Source organism: Archocentrus centrarchus, chromosome 21 (assembly GCF_007364275.1).
Source record: "Archocentrus centrarchus isolate MPI-CPG fArcCen1 chromosome 21, fArcCen1, whole genome shotgun sequence".
Lineage (NCBI taxonomy): Eukaryota > Metazoa > Chordata > Actinopteri > Cichliformes > Cichlidae > Archocentrus > Archocentrus centrarchus.
In genome coordinates this window covers 18,869,524-18,891,825 of record NC_044366.1, presented here as the reverse complement: position 1 = coordinate 18,891,825, position 22,302 = coordinate 18,869,524, and the positions used below count along the sequence as shown (strand labels likewise).

General features: G+C 39.4%; 3 protein-coding genes across 4 annotated transcripts in view; 2 read left to right on the top strand and 1 right to left on the bottom strand.

The window, feature by feature from the left end:
* The first annotated feature begins 499 nt into the window (after positions 1–499).
* Positions 500–7,167, top strand: casp10 (caspase 10, apoptosis-related cysteine peptidase). 2 transcript variants are annotated; one of them, XM_030758324.1, is made up of 9 exons: positions 500–717; positions 2,245–2,522; positions 2,672–2,777; positions 3,107–3,242; positions 5,189–5,265; positions 5,490–5,610; positions 5,727–6,225; positions 6,354–6,549; positions 6,804–7,167. In XM_030758324.1, exons 2-8 carry the CDS (start codon positions 2,248–2,250, stop codon positions 6,508–6,510), a joined length of 1,371 nt encoding a protein of 456 aa, XP_030614184.1. In that variant the 5' UTR covers positions 500–717; positions 2,245–2,247; the 3' UTR covers positions 6,511–6,549; positions 6,804–7,167. The 2 variants fall into 2 exon arrangements, with proteins under 2 accessions (XP_030614184.1, XP_030614183.1); XM_030758323.1 differs by having other exon boundaries at positions 500–732.
* A 1,541-nt stretch (positions 7,168–8,708) lies between these two features.
* Positions 8,709–16,077, top strand: prkra (protein kinase, interferon-inducible double stranded RNA dependent activator). The gene is made up of 8 exons (XM_030757348.1): positions 8,709–8,938; positions 11,632–11,807; positions 12,334–12,415; positions 13,621–13,699; positions 13,800–13,917; positions 14,007–14,101; positions 14,212–14,374; positions 15,291–16,077. The coding sequence occupies exons 1-8, from the start codon at positions 8,898–8,900 to the stop codon at positions 15,446–15,448; spliced, it is 912 nt and encodes a 303-aa protein (XP_030613208.1). The 5' UTR covers positions 8,709–8,897; the 3' UTR covers positions 15,449–16,077.
* Positions 16,078–18,416: 2,339 nt separating this feature from the next.
* The window catches only part of osbpl6 (oxysterol binding protein-like 6), a 49,162-nt gene continuing 45,276 nt past the window's right edge, over positions 18,417–22,302 (bottom strand). Inside the window, exon 23 of the mRNA XM_030757917.1 lies at positions 18,417–20,810. Within this exon, the coding sequence (XP_030613777.1) occupies positions 20,699–20,810 (112 nt within the window). The 3' untranslated portion in view covers positions 18,417–20,698. The remainder of the gene's footprint in view (positions 20,811–22,302) is intronic.

Below are 22,302 nucleotides of genomic sequence, written 5' to 3'. Positions count from 1 at the left end.
TTAGAAAATGAAAGCTCTTTAAAAGAGCAGGCACACAGGTTTCTTGTCTAATGGGATTAAAAGACAGCTTGTGAGCTGACCCTAAGCACAGTGTGTAAATGAACACTTGATCACATCTGATATTTGTGACCATAATATTTTTAAAGTAGAACAGACGGGCAGCTTTTCAGTCAAAATTATTAAACTTCCTCATCAGGTGGCGCGGTGCCAACCAGCAGTGCGTGAGTTTTCCAACGTGGGCTGGGTCAGATTAACTGGTCATTCTAATGGTTGTCTGTCACGGGCACAGAGGGTGTACCCTGCCTCTCGCCCTATGACAGCTGGGATAGGCTTCGGAAGAAAACGCGTGGATGAAGTGTCAGGGATTTGCCCAGACATGTTTTCAGGTCAGGCTTGCACAGTAGTGATGCCCAATCAATGCCAGGTACGTCACACAGGTAGTTGTTGTAAGGCTAGGTTAATTTGGCAGTACTTGCACTTTACACTCATCCCACTGAGTGGAAACTGCTTTCTATAGTCTCACCTTTACTGTATATTAACTCCCCTCCGCGTAGCGTATAAATGACGCGGACTTTCTGTTTCACTTTAGATTTCGGCCTTCTCCTCTGGACGTTTTTCGCTTGGAAATTATGTTGACATAAACGACCAGTATCATCATCATCCTCCAGACGAGCTGACAACACGTGTCCAGTCCATTGGGACTTTGAGATTGGTGCCGTGAGTTATCTTGAAGTATGTTAAAGTGATAATGAAATGCAATTTACGGGACATTTCCCGGGAGCCTAAACGAAACGGAAACTTTGTAGGGTGCGCTGTGGGACGCGTTAACCGTCCTGGGTGGTAGCCTGAAATTTTCATATCTAACTTAAGAATACAACAAACTGCATTTTATCGAATTGTCACCATGTAATGGTCAGATAGGGGAGATTGGGGTAAGATGAGTCACTTTTTTGCTTTTTTGGTTCTACAGACAAAATTAAATGACACAGGAGTCCAATGAAAACATCAATTCTTAATTTGGATTGTTGTCTAATAAATGAAATTATAACAATGAGACTATAACAAACAGCTCTGGAAATATCACCAAAAAAAAAAAAGTGCTCCAGTGGCTCAGTTTGCCCCGGGCACGGGGTAAGATGAACCAGTTCACAGGGTAAAGTGAGCCATCTGTTTTTTCCAGTATTAAAACAGGCAAAAAAAAAAAATATTTTTTTTTTTTCAAAAATTTTAATTTAGGTTACCTAAAACAACACAAAACCAGCTGGGTATGGTTTGATTTTCTTTACCACTGATAAGCAATAACTTTAAGGTGAGGGTATAAATGGTGTACGTTTTCAAAATTGTTCGATTTTCGTTTAGGAATCAGAAAACAAAAATTGGAAAATTGCTCGTTTCCCAATTACCGAGTGCTTTAAAAATTAAATTCTGAATTTTGAAAATCCAGTATGGAAATCTTATTTCTCATTTTGTGGAGAATTTTATACATTCTTAGCATAATATCTCTTCTGCAATGTGGAAAAATATGGCTGACAGTTATTGGCTTGTGGCAGGGGTAAGTTGAACCAGTGGTTCAATTGCCTTCAATGGCCTTTGGCTCACTTTCCCCCATAGTAGCCATTTTGAACAAAATGGTCTAGTTTAGCTAATAAGGCTAATCTGTAACAAAATGACTGACATGGTTTTGTAGCTTGGAATCCATCAATATATACCATGGATAACAATACTTTAAAATAAATTTATCTTGATATAATTTTCATTAACCATGAAATGCTAAAAATGTACTTTGACAAACAAAAATTGGTTATTTGTGGAAAAAAAATCTTACCAATTGTCACATGTACTCCGCCCTTTTTCAGTATGATTGAAATGATGGCTGCCACCTCTAAGTAAGGTCACATGACCCTAGACAAGCGTGGTTGCTAATATACAGAGGGTGGGTCATCTTACCCACTGGCTCATCTTACCCCACTCTCCCCTGCATTGTTTCCAACTCTCTGGTAACAGGTTTTTTGTTTTCAGTAGGGATGCACCCATAGACTGGTGTACTGAATCTGATAGTTTAGCTGTTATCCAATTATGACACTCTTATACTGCGTCACTTCGCTCAAAATATTAACGTTACTATTTGTGAGTCATTTCTCCAAAGAGAAAGAAGGGGCAGTTTGCTAAACGGGCACAGGCTACACACGTCACACCAGAGAAACCTGAAATCTGAGCGAATCTCATATTTTGCTCTAAATACAGGAAATGGATTTCCAAACTTTGTTGCTGAACATAAGCAAGGCACTGTCTAAAGATGAGGTGAAAGCCTGGGTCTTTCTTTGCACTGACCTCCTGGGCCAAAAGTCACAATCAGTGGAAACGGCCAGTGAGCTCTTCTCCTGTCTGATGAAACAAGACTACCTCTCACCTGAGAACCCACAGCTCTTGACTGACCTCCTGCTCACTATTGAACGCCATGCCCTCGTCCGGGACCTTGGTCTTAAACCATATACAGCAAGGAGTCTCATCTCTCCCTACAGGTATGCTGTCCTGTCCACATTTTCTTTCATATTGTTTAGTGTGTCTGAATTAGATCCACATTGGAAAGTTGATTTTTAAACTGCAAAATATTCCTATAATGCAGGGACCTAACAAAGAAAACATTTATGCTGTTTTCCTGTAATTCCAGGAAGCTGCTGTACAGCCTGTCTGAAGACATTACTGACAGTGAGCTGAGAGAAGTCAAGTTCTTGTTAGAGAAGATGCTCCCACGTAGAAAACGGGAAGAACATATCGTAAGAGCTCTTTCAGAATTTCAGTATGAAGACATGTTTGTGAAAATCTTGTAAAGGCAAAATTTTACGTGGCCAAGCTTGATTAAAATGTGGTAAATGTAGCCTATAATATTTTAGTCTAGTCCTGCAGTGTAATGATGTTTTATGTACCTGTAGAAGGTAATTTATTTACATGTTACACATCTTCAGAGAGAGACCGCATCGCCTGCCATATGCTGTCACACAATTTCCTTTGATCAGAAAGACTCATCACAAACTCACATAGCACCACAAATTCAGCACGCACACTTCAGTTTTCCATCAGTGCAAAGATCTTGTCTCATTTTCAGACTACACTGGAAGTCTTCCTGGAGATGGAGCGCAAGGACCTCCTTAGTGAAAGTGACCTAAGGAAGCTGGAGTTCATAATTGGGGAGGTGTGTCCCATGCTGAATAATAAGATCAACCAGTTTAAAGCACTGCGAGGTAAGCTACTTGCGATGACAAATGTAGACAGCAGGTTTATGATCAGACGGTTTAAATCCGAATTCCACAGGACCTGTCAGGAAGCAGGGCAGACGAGCTGAAGCAGGAATAGAATTTAAAAACTGGGCCAGCAGATCAGGAAGCAGCAGGGCTGTTAAGTCATTCAAGGTGACCTACAGTACTACAGTAATTTTCCAGAGACTGGTCAAATCAGTTTTGCTTAGGCCTCAGTCACACAGGCCTAAAGTCTGGTCAGCAACCTCAATCATGTTGAACCTGTATTAACTTCCAGCGAGGGGATTTTGTGAAGAGACAACAAGCACATACATATACTGCAAAGCAGAAAATGAGGAAGAAAATATGTAGATGATGGCGGCTATCTCGCTGCACATAATTGAGATTTCAGTTTCATTTCATTCTAATATTTGATCTGTTTGCACTTCCCTTAAATATTACGGACACAACACAAAAATTGTTGTATAAACTAGTCAAGCTGTTGGAATTTGCAGGGGGAAAAGTTTAGCAGACATCAGAGATGTTTTGTTTTTCCCGTCTTGTCTGCAGGTAAGAGGAGCTGACAAGTGTCGCTGTAATGCAAACGATGTGTCAGCAAGTCGCAGCTGGAAAATGACAATCACTCATTTTAATGTCGTCCTACGGCTAAGGAAAACGCAAAAGAAGTTATTTTAAAAGGCTGGGTCCCACTGATATAGATATTTGTTGCAAGCAAATATCTATATCAGTGTTTTACAGAAAGGTTCGACATTGATTCTTGCAACCTGTAAATAAATCCTTCTGTTATCACTGCTCCCCCTGGTGGATACATAATACATTACCACAAATTATCGTAAATGCTGCTTAGGGGCGTTACAACTCAAGGTCCACATCTCATTATGGTCAAGGATCGGTCGAGGATTCGCCATGGGCCTGTCGAGGACCAGCTGGCCATTTTAAGTGGCTGTATCTGTACAAATCACCATCAAAAGCTTTTCTGGGAAAAATCTGGTGGGAGTCCTTAATCAAACCACTTGTTCGGCAAGCTCTAACGTAAAGAAATGCAAACTTTGTAGCTGCTTCCATTCACTGCTGTTTGTTTTGAACAGTGAAAAATCTTCAGTAAAGCTACAGAAGGTAAAATAAACGCATATGTATGCAGATGAAGTGTTAACTCAGTCTGGCTCGATGCTTAAATTAGGCAGCTTGCTGAAAGCTGATGGCAGCCATCCCACTTTGTATTGCAGTGATACCTGCAGCAAGGGGGTGAGGATAAAGGGGGGCATGGGGTGTACTAGACCATATTTATTTCAAGGTTCTAGTAATATTTTGCAGATTTAGTTAATATACACACATTCAAAATGGACAAATTCCAGACTATTTCTCTCAACTTCTTCCTAAATACAGCCTTTTTTTTTTTTTTGCAGGCTCAGAATTTATTAACTTTTCCTCGTACTAGTTTAAAGATTTAGAGGGGGCAGAACCCCTTCAGTCTGACATCAAGTCTCTGGAACAGTCCACCACTTCAGCTATGTTTAGTTGACTTTGTGGACTCCTTCAAGAAGCAATTAAACTTTCCTGTTTAACCAGACCTTCTGTTGAGATTCTTTATTACTGTTTTTTATTTGTATTTTTTTAAATTCATTTTTATTCTGTTGTAACGTGTTTTTTGTTATCCACTGTGCTTTTTACTGCTTTTTACTTAGTTTGTTATACAATGCTTTGTGGCATCATGCATGTGTAAAGCGCTCTATAAATAAATGAACAATAGCCTCATAGCCATAGAGAGCCTTAGAGCCAAATTAGTAGTGTTTGTGTCACTTCTTATCAGGGTTAACTACCACTCCTTAGTGCGGAGTGGCCCGTTTGGACATTCAAATATAATTGTTGCCTCTCTTTTTTTCCTCCCCTGTAATTATTACCCTTCCTTGATGCATCCATCTGTCCTATAGTGGGAACTGATGCTACATCAGCTCAAGAAAACAAGGCCCCTTCTGATATGCCGATGTCTCGGGCTACAAGTATTGAGGTGTGTATGATTTATTTCTTAGATATGCAATATGCTTAAATCTTATTCACTGCTTAGGGCTGTGGTATCTCACTTTTGGGCTGCAGTCTTGTGTTGGGATGATCCTTTACTTTGTGTACGTAGTTATCATTTACAAATGTAACCTGTGGATGAAATACAAATTTCCAAGTAAGGCACTGGATCCTGTATTGCCTGTAATATGTGTCATGGATTTATCTCTGCAGGATTTGGGAACATATCCTATGACTTCTGAAAAGAGGGGCATCTGTTTAATTGTTAACAACTACGACTTCAGTAAATCCACAGTGCCTCTAAAGCTACGGGGGGGAACTGATGTTGATGAGAGTAAGCTAAAATTTGAATTGATTTTTATGCTTGATAAAGGCTCCATGTTTCCTAGTTCTGCACTAAGTCAGGACACACTCACTGTGTGCATGTATTTACATCTGTTTTTTTTCCAGAACGTTTGGAGAGTGTGTTTCAGTGGCTCGGCTTTGAGGTGGAGAACCACCATGACTGTGATGGGAATAAGATGCTGTCTGTGTTTAGGGAGCTCAGCAGAAGAGACCACAGTCAGATGGACTGCGTAGTATGCTGTGTTCTCAGCCACGGAGTGGAAGGAAGCGTGTATGGTGTGGATGGATCCAGTGTCAAGATCAGTTGTTTGACAGACCCCTTCAATGGATTAAAATGCCCCTCATTAGCAGGCAAGCCTAAGCTGTTCTTCATCCAGGCCTGCCAGGGGATCAATGAGCAGAATGCCGTCTACATCGAATCTGATAGCCCTGCATACAGCTTTCTTTGCAGTGATGCTGTAGCAACTAAAGACGGCATCCCATCTAGTGCAGATTTCCTGCTGGGAATGGCCACAGTTCCGTCTTTTGTCTCCTTCAGAGACAAAATCAGAGGCACCTGGTTTATTCAGTCTTTGTGCCAAAACCTTGTTCAGATGGTGCCCAGGTTAGTGAAGCAAAATGGCAAATATACTAAAATAATGTACTGTTTTCTCAGTGAAAAGGAATTTATTCACAGAAATGCTGTGCATTTTTGCTAACCTCGTCTCTCACCCTGTGTCTTGTTTCTCCCAGGGAGTGTGATCTTATGTCTGTCCTGACAAAAGTGAATGCGGATGTTAGCCAGAAGAGTGATGAGTCTGGTCGAAGAAAGCAGATGCCTCAACCAGCCTTCTCACTCAGGAAGAAAGTGGTCTTTCCAATCCCCAAGGTCCCTCCTCCAAGTCTGTAGCACTAAAAACAGTGTGCCGTCTCACAGCTGATGATCCTGGTACCTGTCTCACATGCACTGTTTACACTGCACGATTTCAAACATGCATCTGCATCAGTGCTTCTGTCTTACTATTTACAAAGCACTGAAAAATTATTGACTTTTACATGATTTTTTTTTTTTTTTTTTTTAATTGTTTGTCATATTGAACTCTATGAAAAAATTTTCACACATCAGAAATTTCAGAAAAAAATGGGTTTAGCGTGAGGGGGTTTACAAAGTCATTAAAAAGTGCTTCCATAATACCTTTACAGGCAGAAGAGGGGGAGAAAAGCTGAAGAAGGAAGAGGACTTGGTGAATTAAGGCCTATCAAAGGAATTTGCGTACTTATTTGACCATAACTAACAGTATGGTCTGCCCAGCTGTGGATCCTGCAGGCAATTTCACGTGTTTCAGTGGTGAATGGAAATGGACCCTTAGCACAAAGCATTAAAAAAAGCTGATTTGTAAATGGCACCCTGGGAAGTTTCTAGCAGACCTTGGTTTAAGAGCTCATTACTCAGGTGGAAAAAGGGCTTTGCATACAGCTCACATTTTCTCCAATCTTTTGTTTTTTGGACTATTTACTCCCTTTTGATGGATGAATCAGGGTTATGTTTTTGTGTTTCTCTGCACTTGTGTACATTTTTGTCAGCTGTATATTAAAGCTCATTTGTATTTTTCCAGCCTGTCTCTTTAAGTTCTGCATTTTTAAATGTGTAACATGTAATTAAAATTTTGGCTTCATTTGATTTTAGAGTTTGCAAGTTTACAAGTTGATAAAGTAAACCTGGCTAAACAAATGGGACAAATATTAGTCTACAATTAAGGAAATGGTAGATTTTTTACATATATATAGTCTGTGAGGAGTGAAGGTATGTCACCTCTCATTCCACCAGGCTTGCACATTAGTTTGAAACTTAAAGCTCAGTTGTCTTAAAGCTCTGGATGTTGGTATGTTTCCTTACACCAGAAGGCTTTTCTTGATTTAAACGTATTAAGTGGATTTCTGTATTACCATCCTTTTGTAGAACCACTTGATTGCGTAGGGTTGTGGTCTTGCACAAGACCACGTCTTGAGATTCAGTTCAGACAGATGTCCCGACTTTTTCCTTTAGAGTTTGCAGGTATATGTATTTCATGGCTCTTTTAATGATGGTGAGCTGTCCAGGGTTGTATAAAGCAAAATAGACCCAAACCATGACAGTGTCACCACTGTGTTACATAGATGAGATAAGGTTGTTTAGAATGCTTTTCCCCCCTCCTCCTCCAAGCAAACCACTTATCATTTACACCACTAAATGTTATTTTGGATTCATGCATCTATGAAAAATTGTTCAAACAGCCTTCTGGCATATCCATGTAGAAAGCAGGCCTTTTCTTTTGGGTTGGCTTTTTTCTTGCACAACAAGATCAACAAATAAAAAAATGACCAAGGAAAAACAAAGTGTGCCTCGGTGGCTCAGTGATGGAGCAGGCGACCATATGCATACGCCACGCTGCAGCGCAGGCGGCACAGGATCAAGTCCTGGCCCGTCGTCAGCTTGCTCGCATGTCCTCCTGTATCCTTCCCCAGTTTCCTGTCTCCCTCCACCCCCAATAAAAGCCACTGTGGCCAAAAAAGTAAAAAAAGAAACACCAGCAACTGAGAAATTTCTACTGTGACTGTTGCATTATGTTTAATTGCATCGTACACACAACATGGGAACAGAGTACAACAACCTCTAATCTATAGCCAGGCTTTTTTCCAGGCAAAAAAATTGTCACAATAAAAATAATTATGATTTACATCTATTTTAAAGTAGTTCTAATACAACAAAATATGAAAAACCTGAATGTATGAAAACATTCTTAATGCATGTTACCTAGTTTTGATTTATGCTGTTTTAAAAGCCTTGCTTTTTGTGTTTTTATTCTGTCATACCAGCTAACAAAGACATTGTTTATTTATATATTCACATATTTAATCGTATATCCATTTATATCTACCAATCCAGTCTTATTACTACTACAGTATTTTTGTTTTTGTTGTTGTTGTTGGATGTTTAATTTCACAACTTTAGCATTTCCTAAAAAATTTATCTATTTAATTTAATCTAAAAAAAACTGACTGTCCCCTCAATAGGTACGACTCACCAGTAGGCGGCGGTAAACGTTTAAGCTCACACACCCTGACCTGCGTTTGACCCGGATGTTGATTTGATGTTAAACTGGTAATTTCGCCGGCGAAACTACAATGAGGAGTTGCTAGCATTTATAGGCCACTTAATATTCCTAAGCGAATCATTACTAGATGTCCAGAAAAATATCTCATCGTGGTGTTTAACAGGTGTTTTGCCCAGAGCAGAGTCTTTAACCAGCTGCAGACATGTCTCAATCACCAGCAGAGAAAACTAGCGGCGAAACCAGGTCAGTGTTTTTATACTAGTCCGGCATTTAGAGGTAATGGGGTACAATAATAAACCAAAACGCTTACGTGTGTAGTTCATGTCGAATAATAACGTGGTCAAAGAAAAATGCGTATTACGGTGTATCAGCTAGTAGCGGCAGCTGGAGCTGTCGAATATTTTGTCTTATTTATAATTACGCGTTGTTTTCCCCGATAATCTTTTAAATAAAGTTTCAGAAAACAGTGAAAAATATCTGCAATGCTTTTCCCACAGCTGTCCACTTTAACTGCTCTCACATATATGGCAAAGAAAATCCTCACAGTCTCACATCTGACAAGGTGGAAACCAACACTGGATGAAAAGGAGACGACCTCCTCCTCCTCCGAGAGAGAGAGACGGCACCCAGTACTCCTGTTGTAATCAATGGCAGAATTAAGTAATAACAAAGATGGTAGTAGACGGATAACTTCCACCTTTTAGGTGATTTTTACCATCCATCCATCCATCCATCCATCCACGAGGAGTAGGAATGATACCCTTTGCTTTTGGTTCTGCCTTAATTTTTTGTGGTGTTGAGATCTGGTGACCAGATTTTGGTCTATATCGATATGATGGTGTAACACAGTTGTTCCAGATTTATTGGCTGCACATTCATGATGCGAATCTCCACATCCCAAATGTTTTAGCATGACAGATGAAGCCCCTTTCCTTACAGGCTATTGACAGAGAGACTGATACTCACTTTTTCGAATGTAGCTTAGAGTCTGAGAAGCTGGTTTGTTAATTTATGTGGGTCATAGTAAAAGCCTCTATTGTATTGGGAAATTTACAAGTGTGTATTTATGTGTGAGCAAGGAAAAGTAGATGTTTATTTTAAGCAATATGTGCCAGAATCATCATCATCGTCATGTTCTTTTGGCTGCTCCCTTTAGGGGTCGCCACAGCGGATCATCTGCCTCCATCTCACCCTATCCCTAGCATCCAACCCTGTCACACCAACCGTCTGCATGTCCTCCTTCACTACATCTATGGATCTTCTCTGTGCTCTTCCTCATTTCATTCTGCCTAGCAGCTCCATGTTCAACATCCTTCTTCCAATAATATTCACTATCCCTCCTCTGCACATGTCTGAACCATCTCAGCCTTGCCTCTCTAATTTTGCCTCGAAGCAATACCTGGTGTTGCTTGACAGTAAAAGCAAGTTAATGGACAAATTCTGTTGAGCAGCAAGGTCAGGTTTATCATTTGTGGCTGGTTGTTTATTCACATGCACAAAGACAGTTTTTATTTTTCAATGCCATCTCTGTATTTTTAACACTATAAATTGGAGGAAATTCTGTATTAGAGAAGAACATAAATGACTCAGTGCTCAAGTCCTTGAGCATTATAATGCAGGTCAGTCTTGATAGAGTGCTTTATTAATCTGAGAGGGAAATAGTGTAGTTGCACTAGTCACGTCACAGTCATCACAAAAGAGAAAAACTATAAAAAAAAATGAATAAATGATATAGACTAGAACCCGACTGATATCGGATTTTTAAGACAGACTTTTTTCTTTCACACATGAAACATGAACAGATTTTCCTAATTGTTATGTGTAGCTATTTATTAGTCCTTACTAAGATAAGATGACAATACACTTTAAAAAGAAAGTTTTATTGTCATTGTTTATTGGGTTACTTGTTTATGCTCTGCCCAACTCCGCTCGGATCCTCTGATTGTGGCGCTTGTGTTGCCAACAGGGAAGAGGACAAACTATGTAACATCAACACTCATACCATGGTTTGAAGGATGTTTCTCCTGTCTGGTCTTTGCTTTTGAAATTGTTTTTTACTTTACTTTTTAAATGATCACTTATTGGCTGTTATAAATGCTGACACTGATATATTTGGCAAAGAGCTAATATCGGCCGATGTATCAGTTGGGCTCTAATATAGAATATAAAAAGGCAGTGCACAGAGTGTAGCCTCAGACATAATAGATACAATTAAATCACTGAGACACAGATTAGACTGCGTCACACTGAAAGGAACCTCTCCATTTATTGAAGGCGGACTTACCATACCCACTGTTAAGTATATTTCTTACACAAACTGTATATTTCATGCCTGATCCAAGACACTGTAAAAGAATTCCTATTCTGGAGACTCTTCTTGCTGTGACAGTTTTGTCTGTTGATAATGTCACAGATGATGTGTGTGTGTCATGGTTAGGAAACAGTAAAGAAATTACTTTAATTGAGCAGGTTCAAGGTGAAACAGTTCTTTGATTGAAACACTATTTCATTGATTAAAAGTTTACGTAATCATTTAGGGCAATTTTCAAGTTAAACTAATAAAAAGTTGACTGTGACATTCAGTTTGTTAAAATTTGCAGATTGGCAGCTTTTTCTTAGTTTTAAGAGGAAAATTAAATATAATTAAGTTTTGGATTCCAGGGCTGATAAAACTTTGGGAAAATATGGCCTTTTTCACTATTTTCTCATATTTTATAGAGTTTTAATTGTAAGTTACTATTGAAATTTTATTCACTACTAAATAAACAGACCAACAGAAAACAATTTAATGTTTAAATTAATTGTCACTTGCGATAATTTGCAGTGATTATTTTTCTGTTTGCTGTCCCGTTATTTGTTATTCTGTCATTAAACTTTAACGAGGACGTTATTACAGTCATAGCTCGTAATTTGTGTGTTCTTGTTGCAACACACAGCTTGGATACAAATGAATCGCAGAAGAGCAACTCGGGAAAGACGCCGATACAGATCCTGCATGAATACGGCACCAAAAGCGGCAACCTTCCTGTGTACATGATGGAGAGGGCTGAAGGAGAGGCTCACCAGCCCAGCTTTGTTTTCAGCGTGACGGTCGGTGACGTTAGCGGCACCGGTAGGCACAATCCCACCCCTGCTGTGTTGATAGCTGGCTGTCGCTGAACAAGGGCATTTATTTGAGTTGACAATCACAGAGTGATAATTCAGAGAATACCTCGGGCATGTTGCATGTTATTTGTCACCTTCCTGAATATCTGTTGCTGAAGCAAACTCTTAAATATACAATCTGTATGCCTTGTTTTTTAACCGAGGTATTTCACTTCAGGCATAGAAAAAGTGCAGGTCCAGAGAAAAGAGTGAGAAGCAGTTGCAAAGCTCTCCATGTTGAGGTGCATTTGGCATCTTCCACCAACAGCGTGCTTTAGGGAAAAAAGGCTTTAAAGGTTTAACAGCTTTTTTACTTCATATTTTTCTTTGTGTACCTCTCAGTAGCCCCTGGGATTCGAGATTTTAGAGCAGAAACTTAAATGTTATTTTAGCCAATAACAGTGGCTAACTGATTTGAGGGCACTGTGGCTTTCAATTAGCTTTATTATTATTTTAATGTTGTGTAACATGCAACTGAGTGGATTCTGTTTCAGGGCGAGGTCCGAGTAAAAAGGCTGCTAAACACCAGGCTGCAGAGGCTGCTCTAAAAGCGCTGAACATAGACGCTGGAGTCATGTAAGTAGAGCTTATATTTAATTTTTGATAACTGATAAATCATTTAAATTACTGTTTGAAAATAAAACTTGTCCTTCCCAAATAATGAATATTTCCCTCATTAACAGCAAGCTGACTTCATGCTGCCAAATACATTTGGCAACAACAAAAAAGCTCTGATAATTTATTATAATTTTCTTGGCTAAATTATCAAGTGTATAATTGGATTCATGAGCAATTCGTTGCATCCCAAATTAGTTTCACTCAAAACATGCCAGTGTTGTGAAACTTCAACAATATAATCTGTTTGCTTTTGAAGTATTTTGGACATTTTAAAGACTTTGGCTATTAAAAGCACTGCTATTAGAGCATATAACAGAAGTGTAAGATTATGGCAGGGGTCATTTACCATTTTCATTTGTTTAAACACTGATAAGCCAAAACAATCTAAATTGTGGAAATAACGCTGGTTAGCTTGTTATTGTGGCATCTGTCAAGGAGTGGGATATATAGTACTGTGCTGAAGTCATGAGTCACTCCTTTGTTTATATTTTGCTCCATGGAGCCACACTTTCTTGTAATTTTTTAGTGGTCTTGAGCACTAGTTCTCCAGGCTTTTTGAAAGTCCAGGTTTTTCTTTGGACATTTCCTGCTTTTTCACTCAGGAATTGTTTGTTAATCCTCTTAAACGCTGACCTATGAATAATTCAAACATAAAAAAAGGCACCTCAAGGAATGAACCAGTGACGCATAACAGAAAACTTAGCAATGAACCAATTTTAAATTGTGTCTTTAGGAACTTTGATACTAGAAGCCTGTAGCAAAATCTTGTTGCAGGCCACGTACACCTCTTCATGGCATTGCTTTTTTCATGATGGCATTTTCCACATCTCGGTACAATTGAGCATCTCTGGGATATGCTAGGGAAACCAGTCCATCTGCTGCTAATGCCTTAGTGCCTGATAGAGCAAGACACCTTCAGAGGTCTAGCAGAGTCAGAGGGGCAGCATGAGAGAGCTCTACAAACTAATAGACAAATAATGTTGTGGCTGACATGTAGGATGGATGGATGGCTGGATGGCTGGCTGGTGTAGACAAACCTATTAATTGTGAAAATAATGACCAGAATTGTTGTTTGCTACTTAGTTGTTAATTGACAGCCTTTAGTTTATTGGATCTGTTGTAGCCATGCTGCTCTGATGTAATTTCTCTTTAATTCCCAACAGGAATGTTCCAAGGAAATTTGACAGTAATGGTGTGGCTGCAGACACAGACAATCATCCCAACTCTGTGGGGTTACTGCAGGTGTGCCAGTCATGGCTGTGTTCAAATTTCTTGCATATGTGTGAACTTAAATGAACTGTTTTTCCCTCATAATCTTTTCTCATTTGGTCTTTCACGTTAGGAGTTAGCATTACAAAGAGGATGGCGCCTTCCTGAATATATATTTTTATCGGAGGCTGGTCCACCACATAAGAGAGAATTCACAGTCACTTGTCGATTGGAGTCTTTATCAGAGAAGGGTGTGATTATTTTTCATGCGCTTAGAAAATTCTCTACAATCTTGTATTATTTGTGCTTTTCTTAACGTTTTCTCTTGTTTTTGTAACAGCTGTAGGAAATTCGAAAAAAGCTGCAAAAAAGACAGCTGCAGAGAAAATGGTGGCAAAACTTCAGAGTCTATCAGGCTGTTCTGAAATCACATGGGTACGTCAGATATTTCTTGGCTTGGCTTTCTTTGTGTGACCTCTGCAGGCCGCTGCAACATTTCTGAGTATTTTTTTTTGTTTTTTTTGTTTTGTATTTTGATTTTTCAGAGTCCTCAACCAAGTGTCCGATTTGAGAACTTAAGGAACTCGACGGCAGAGAAGATATCTTTACTGAGAAGAAACCCGCTGAGCATTCCCAACACAGACTACATTCAGATGATATTGGAGCTTTCCAAAGAGCAAGGCTTTGAGGTCATATACTTTGATATCGGTGAGAAACCTGCACTTGTGTTTTTCTGTCAAAGATACCGGAGCATTCCATTCAGATACCGTGGCTCTCGGCGTCCTGGACTCACTTCAGATTAAAAGAAAAATCTCCTGATGCCTGATTATTGGGCACATTCCACTTGCCTTAATTGCATCCACATTTCCACCACTAGCAGCTCTGTCTCTCTCTCTCTTTTTTTTTTTATTTTCAGCTGTTTTAACTCTGCCCAGCACTGGGAGAATCAAACTGGGGCCTTGTATGTATTTGCTTTAGTTCACACTGGTGTGAGATTGTGCAGGAGGCAGGACAGACTACCTGCTCTTTTCCTACATAGATGCAAACAGACATGAGAACTTTGTATTGTGTGGTGCCATCATATACAGTTAGAAGAGCTGAAGCTGTAGATTCATCTGCTCTATGGCATATTTATGAATATTTTTATACACTCACCAGCCACTTCGTTAGTTACACTTTGCCAGGTAAAATGGCTGCATGGCGGAACTGTGCAAAGTGGCATTGTTTGCTCAATTTAGATTCAGCTGTATCATTATTAAGTTAAAACACTAGTTAAATGCAAGATTAAAGAAGCCTGCCTTTAACACTTTCTTGAACTCCTCAGTAGATTTTGCTTTCCTAATATTTTAAGGTAAGGCTGTTCCAAACTCAGGGAGCATGCACTGCAAAAGTTGCATCCTCAGTTTTTCTGTATGGGGAATATCAGATGTCTGACACTCGAGGATCTAAATGCATGAGTTGGGACATAAAGTGGCAGACTGTTAGAAATGTGACACGGCCCAAGACCGTCTTTATAGAAGTCAGTTCTGTAGTATAATGGAAGCAAGCTCTCTTGGTTAGTTATTTTGGCTAATTATCTGACTGAAAAGTTTCTGTGTGTAAAATGTGTGTCACTGTTTTGCAGATGAACTAACAGTGAACGGACAGTATCAGTGCCTAGCAGAGCTGTCCACCTCCCCTGTCACCGTGTGCCACGGCACAGGCATTTCCTGTAGCAACGCCCACAACGACGCAGCCCACAGCGCACTGCAGTACATCAAGATCATGGCCTCCAGCAAATAAACAACACCACTACCAGCAGTCGCTCCACCCACAATGTCACATATATCAGCTGATGCCCAGTCACGATGAGGTCTTCCTGCGATACGGGGCTCGGGTATATTTTTGTAATCATGCACATGACAAAGCAGAGTGAAAATGCAGTAACTGAAAATGAATTAACTTTATTTTTCACCTTTATTTACACTTCTGTGGAGACCGAAGTAGAAGAATCAGAGCAGAAGTGCGGTTGTTCAGACGCGGGAATGTTTTTACTTTAAATGTTTCAAAGTATGTTCTAGTTCCTTTGTATCTTTTTACATGCATCATGTGTGGAGTCATGGCTTTAAATGTCTACAGTTTTACACAGTTTGTGGACTGACATATGGAGACAGAGGATATGCATTTTTTAAAATTATTTATTTTTTTTCCTATTTGCACTCTTCCATCTGTCTTTATCGGTTTGACTCAAAATAGAAAACAGCATTGCTGGTCTGTTGCGATTGTTTTGCCGTGCGCCTCTGTATACCTACAGAAGTAAAATGTGTTATATATTTAATAGATTTACTGACTGGTGTTCTCTGCTGTATGAACTTACTGCTGGTCGAGAAAAATAGCAGCAACAGCATCCAATAATAAAACCTAAATGTTAATGAGTGTTGGTGTCTGTTAATGGGCTTACGATAAACCGTCCTTAGAGAACATACTGCTGTGGTGCCTTCAGGAGCCTTTGCTGTGTTGATTCTTGTGGGAGCTGATCCCTGGACAGCCATTAATTTATCAGGTTCTATGTTAAAATACAAAGCCAATTATATCAGAGTGGGTTCACAGGTGCTTTATTCATGTTGTTTTATAACTAAATGGTGGCCCGTTATGCAAAAATGTTTTCAAATGCAGTAATTTTTTTTTTTTGTGGTGTGGTCTTTAAAGAGTGATATTTACACTTAAAGGCCACTACATTAGGTACACTTTGCTAATATTGGGTTGGATCCTTAAGAACTGCCTTAAATCTTCATGGCAGAGATTCAACAAGATGCTGGAAACATTCCTCGGAGATTTTGGTCCATACAGGCATGACAGCATCACACAGTTGCAGCAGATTTGTTGACTGCACATCAATGATGTGAATCTCCTGTTCCACCACATCCCAAAGGTGCTCTATTGGATTGAGATGTGACTGCGGAGAACATTTGAGTACAGTGGATTCATCGTCATGTTCAAGAAATCAGTTTGAGATGATTTGACATGATTTTGTGGTATGCTGTGTTATCCTGCTGAAATCAGGCATTAGAACATGGGTACACCGTGGTCATAAAGGGATGGACATGGCCAGCAACAATACTCAGGTAAGCTGTGGTGTTTAAATGAGGCTTGATTAGTACTAAGTGGGCCAAAGCGTGCCAAGAAAATGTACCCACACCATTACACCACCACCAACAACCTGAACCACTGATCCAAGGCAGGATGGATCCATCCCTTTTAACAGGAAGAAACCTCTGACAGAACCAGGATCAGGGAGGGGCAGTCATTTGCTGTGACCGGTTGGGGCTGAGGGGAGAGAGACAGGACAAAAGACTTGCTGTGGACTGTTGTACAATTTTGGTGAGCCCGTGCAAACTGTAGTTTCCTGTTCATAGTGGACAGGCGTGGCACCTGCTGTGCTCGTCCCCTGCTATAGCTTGATGTTGAGCATCTGCATACCTCAGTTGTAACAAGTGGTTAATTGAGTTACTGTTGCCTCCTATCATCTTGAAGCAGTCTGGCCATTCTCTTCTGGCATCAGCAAGGCATTTTCTCCCACAGAACTGGTGCTCACTGGATATTTTCTCATTTTCTGGTCATTCTCTGTAAACCCTAGAGATGGTTGTGTGGGCAAATCCTAATAGATCAGCAGTTTCTGAAATAGTCTGTCCAGCCCGTCTAGTAGCAACAACCACGCCGTGTTCAAAGTCACTTTTCTTCCCCATTCAGATGCTCAGTTTGAACTTCAGCAGGTCGTCTTGACCATATCTACATACCTAAATACACTGAGTTTCTGCCATGTGAATGGCTTATTAGGTATTTGTGTTAATGAGCAGTTGAACAGGAGTACCTAATAAAGTGGCTGTTGAGTGTATAGTCCTTAACCTGTTGTTCTTTCCAACAACTTAAAAGTTAGGTATTTGCCTTGTTTTTAATAGACCCTCTTTAATGTCACTTCACAGCACATTTCAGGGCATTCACTCATCTCATTTATCTGTACAGCCTTCATCTTTACTGTTCTAGTTCAGTCTCGGTGACTTCTCAGGGTTGTTTTCAATTGCCTGTAAACTGCCTGTAAAATGTATGACTGGTTTTAATGCAGAGAATCAATAAAGGTTTCATTATTTTGGAGTGATAGTTGAATAAAATAAGGATGACTTTAGATGGCACCAGAGGTTTTGGAAATCTGGGATGTAAGATCTAAACTTAAGAAGCATTTCTGGTCAAAATAATGGATTAGCAAATGTCAGAGGATGACAACATTTACATTTTTTTTTTAAACATATAAACCACAGACTCCCCATCACTTGAGTTTTGCAGTTTTATTAGAACAAGCACTATGTAGCAGCAGTGTACAGTGTTCATGGAAAGATATGTACTTTGTTAAAATTGCACTTTAGAAGGTACCCATCACGAAATAGATTTGAACCAAACTGAGCTGACATAGTGCTTCATGATACACGTCAGTTGAGGGAAAAAAAAAAAGTTTTTAAAAAGTGTCCAATCGAGAAACCTTTTTTTTGGTAAGGCATCTGCAACATTCATTGGCAAGCTCTAGACATGCAGGTAGAAAATGGATGAAGAAAGCTGGAGGATTTTCTTTATTATTTTTTTTTTCTCCACTACATTCTGACTCTATGATACCAAACACTACACAAAGCACTGGCCCGACCTCCACAGCCACTGATGTAGGAGGGAAAAGAAATCAGCTGCTGCAGTAGTGCCCCCCCCCCCCCCCCCCCTTTTTTTTATCTCCTAAATGTGCTGTATTTATAGTGATCACCAAAATGAATCAGCTACATGTTGGGGTAGCAGAGCAGTGCAGAACATCTTTAAACACTGCAAGCATTGTACAGACAGATAAAACGTTTCTACTCATCTAATGTCGAAGAAATCCTCCTCAAAATATTCTGTCCACAGCTAAATCCTCAGTGTACTTAATCATCTGTAGGCAGGTGGAGTGTGGAGAATGTGCGGCGTTTGACTTGTTAATGGCATACCTTCTTCTTGGCTCAGGATTCTCATCTGTTGTGTGTTTGTGAGGCATTAATAAATGCATTAAGGCACAGCAAGTGAAACGGTAGCTGTTGAGTTGTAGCATTGAGTTTGTGATCAGGGAAAAATAAAACTATATGCACACAAATCTCTCTTTTTTTTTTTTTAAAGTACATGAATGCAAAGCGGTTCTATCTTTTTTGGTTTGTAATCTACAGTGTGAACAGTGCACACATGATGGATTTGCAGTTTACATTTCTACTGTATTCCCCTTCCCCCTCCTTCAGTGTCGTCGTTTTTGCAGTTCTGAACAAGGGAAATCAACTTAAACACGTGAATACTTGTGTGTTGGGGTTCATTTTAACGGCCCCCTGTAGTTTTTTTTTTTTCTTTAGCTGTAAAACAAAAGGAGGCTAACGCTAGTTAGGATATTAAAGCTAATCTGTTTTGCAATAAATATACAAACTTCAATCTGGTGCTTTGATGAAGAGCACAGTACAGCAGTAAATTTTCTGGGGAATCAGACACATGAGACACTTTTATGTTTTTTACAGTATCCATCTGAAAAGCTGACCACTTTCATTTTTCCAGGACAGCCTGTAGGTGTCTCTGGTGCTTCATCGTGGACTATGACTGCATGCAGATTGAGTGATGGAGGGCTGAGATAATTTCTTAATTATTAAGAAGATAAATTATTCATGATTTGAGTAATATATCAAGAAAAATACCAAACATCTGCTGGTAATAGATTTATAAATGAATACAGTTAGTATTTTTTTTTTTTTTTTGCTCTATATCTTTGTAAATGAAATTTTTTGGTTGCTAGTCAGAATAAGGATGTAAATTTAAGAAAATCTCTTTGGGTTTTTGTAAACTGTAACGGGAATCTGATGGAAAATGACTCATTTGTTAATTCATAATAGTTGCATCTTCTAGCTCCATAGTTGTGGCTGTTTTCTAAAGGAAATACGCGACTCTATTACTCATGTGTTGCTATTAAATTGAGTACTACAAAATCACAAGGATCTCAGAGAACGTTACAACCTGTACAAGTCTTTTCTTAGACCCGTGATTCAGATGTTTAAGAGCCCATTATTTCAATGAAACCATCACATTCAGGAACAGACTGGATGTGTGCCCACTCTATATGGAGAGAGTTATGTATGCATTTATGTAACTGTGTGATTCAGACGAGTTGGTTTCATGTAACAATGGTTATTATTAGAGACTGGGGCTGCTGAGGTGAAGATCGTCCTTCTATTTTCACTGTGTCACGACAGATGGGTGTTGACAGTCCACAGGGCCGAAAAGCTTTAACAGGATTCACACTTCACATTCCACCACATGTTCGGCTTAGTTACTCATTATTTTGGCATTTGTAGAGCCCCGTACTTCCTCCATCGCAGTCGAGATTAATCTTAAGTGAGTTATTTCCCGGGAGAGAGCGCTGCCATCGGACAGATTCAACAGTATTAAAAGGCAAAAATAAATAAAATCTGCCAATTCACATAATTCTCTTCCACTAAATTCTGAGTCCAAGATATTTTATAAAAATACCTCTTTTTTTCTTTTCCCTACAATAATCGATGATATAGTAAATACGGCTTTGCACCAGTGAAAGCTGCTCTCTAAACATGCAATGTATCATAGGTAATCAAAATGTCTACTTCATAGACTAGTCTACCCAAACTGCTGTTGGAAATTAAATGGCTTCAACTAAAAGGCGCCTAATCATGTGACTTGTACAGGTGTCTTTTTAAGGCAAGGACATACTGGGAAGTCAAAAGAGCTGAGGAAACATCTACATAGGTGTGGTAAGACCCAGCTTTGACAAGCACAATGAAGGTGATCCTATAGTATGTTTCCATGGATTGGTGACCCTCCACGGGGTCGTTGGACACTAGGCCTTCCCTCAGCTCTGCAGTCATTCGTATCCATGCACAGAGATGCTTTATCATCATCATGTTTCTCTTAACACCTTATTGTGCATAGGTAACAGCCTCCTTGTCTGTGATGATGGAAACACAGATCCATGTGCTACCACAGGGTCACTGTAGATTCCATGTTAATGAAGCCGGGGTTTTTGCGGAGCTCCCAGTACATGTTGTTGGAGACCCACCTCTCCCTGTGATTGGCATCAACAACTTTCCTGGAAGAAAAATGACAGAAGTGAACATTGTAAACCTGAAAGGAATGAGGAGAAATGCAATAATCCCCCACATGCACTCAACAGATACTTTATTAGGTTGCTGGTAAGGATCCAAAAGTGTCGCAAGAAAATATCCCCCACACCATTACACCACCAGCCTGAACCACTGATACAAGGCAGGACGGATTCAAGATTTTGTGTGGTTTACACCAAATTTTAACCCTGCCATTGCAGCAGAAATCGAGGGCCATCAGAACACACAGCATTTTTCAAATTGTCTGTTGTCCAATTTTGGTGAGCTTGTGTGAATTATAGCCTCAGTTTCCTGTTCTCAGCTGACAGGAGTGTGTTTTTTCTGCTGCTGTAACCCAGCTGCTTCAAGATTTGACATGTGCATTCGGAGATGTTCTTCTGCACACCTTTCTGTTATTTGAGAGTTACTGTTGGTTTCCCATCAACTCAAAGCCATTCTCAACAAGGCATTGTAACCAGAGAACTGCCACTCACTGGATATTTTCTCTCTCTCACTCTTTTTTTTTTTTTTTTTTTACCATTCTCTGCAAACCTTACAGATGGTTGTGTGGGAAAATCCCAATAGATCAGCAGTTTTCATTCAAAGTAATTTAAATCACCTTTCTCCCTCATTTTGATGCTCGGTTTGAACTTCACTAGGTCATCTTGACCATGTCTACATGCCTAAATGTATGAAGTTAATGAGCAGTCAAATGGGAGTACCTAGTAAAGTGGCAGATGAGTGTATAAACTGGAATTCATACACGGAAAGTTTGCAGCGACAGAATCCCTATCTTTATTCCCACACAGATCCTGACCTTACAGTCGGTCCACATTAAAAACCATAATCTGCTTTTTTTAACATAACCTGCTCTGAAAACACTGGATGGAGAAAAATCCACTAAGAGCTGAAATGCAGAGAAGAAGTGTTTTCTTTATGAATTTTGTATACCATGCTGCTAATAATAATATTCTTGCTGGTATTTTTCTTGGTATTCTCAAGTAGTATTATCTTTATGTCGATTTTTTTTCCACCAATACATTTTATATACTGTGCACAAAATGTGTAATTCTTAATGTTGTGTACACTGTAGCACTTAAGAAGCATTAATTATCACTGAGTATAATACTTAGTATTGCATAAAAACTTTGCAGATGATGATATAACAGAGACAATAAAAATTAAGTGACACTCTAGTAATGATTCAGACTGCTACATTCAGAATAATTTTGATTACATACTGTAATACATTATGCATTTCTTTGGGTCTCTATCTTATTTAACATTCTTACATAAGAGGAATGTGTAGGACCTTTCTGAGTTGTTCTAATATTCAAGCTATAAATCATGTATTACAATCTCGGCATTAAATGTAATGACTGAGCTACAGTATCGCTGCTGAAGATGGTTTACAGTTACATGTAATGAATTAATAATAATAGTACAGGTTCTAGTAATGACAGTTCTGATCTGGCTGGA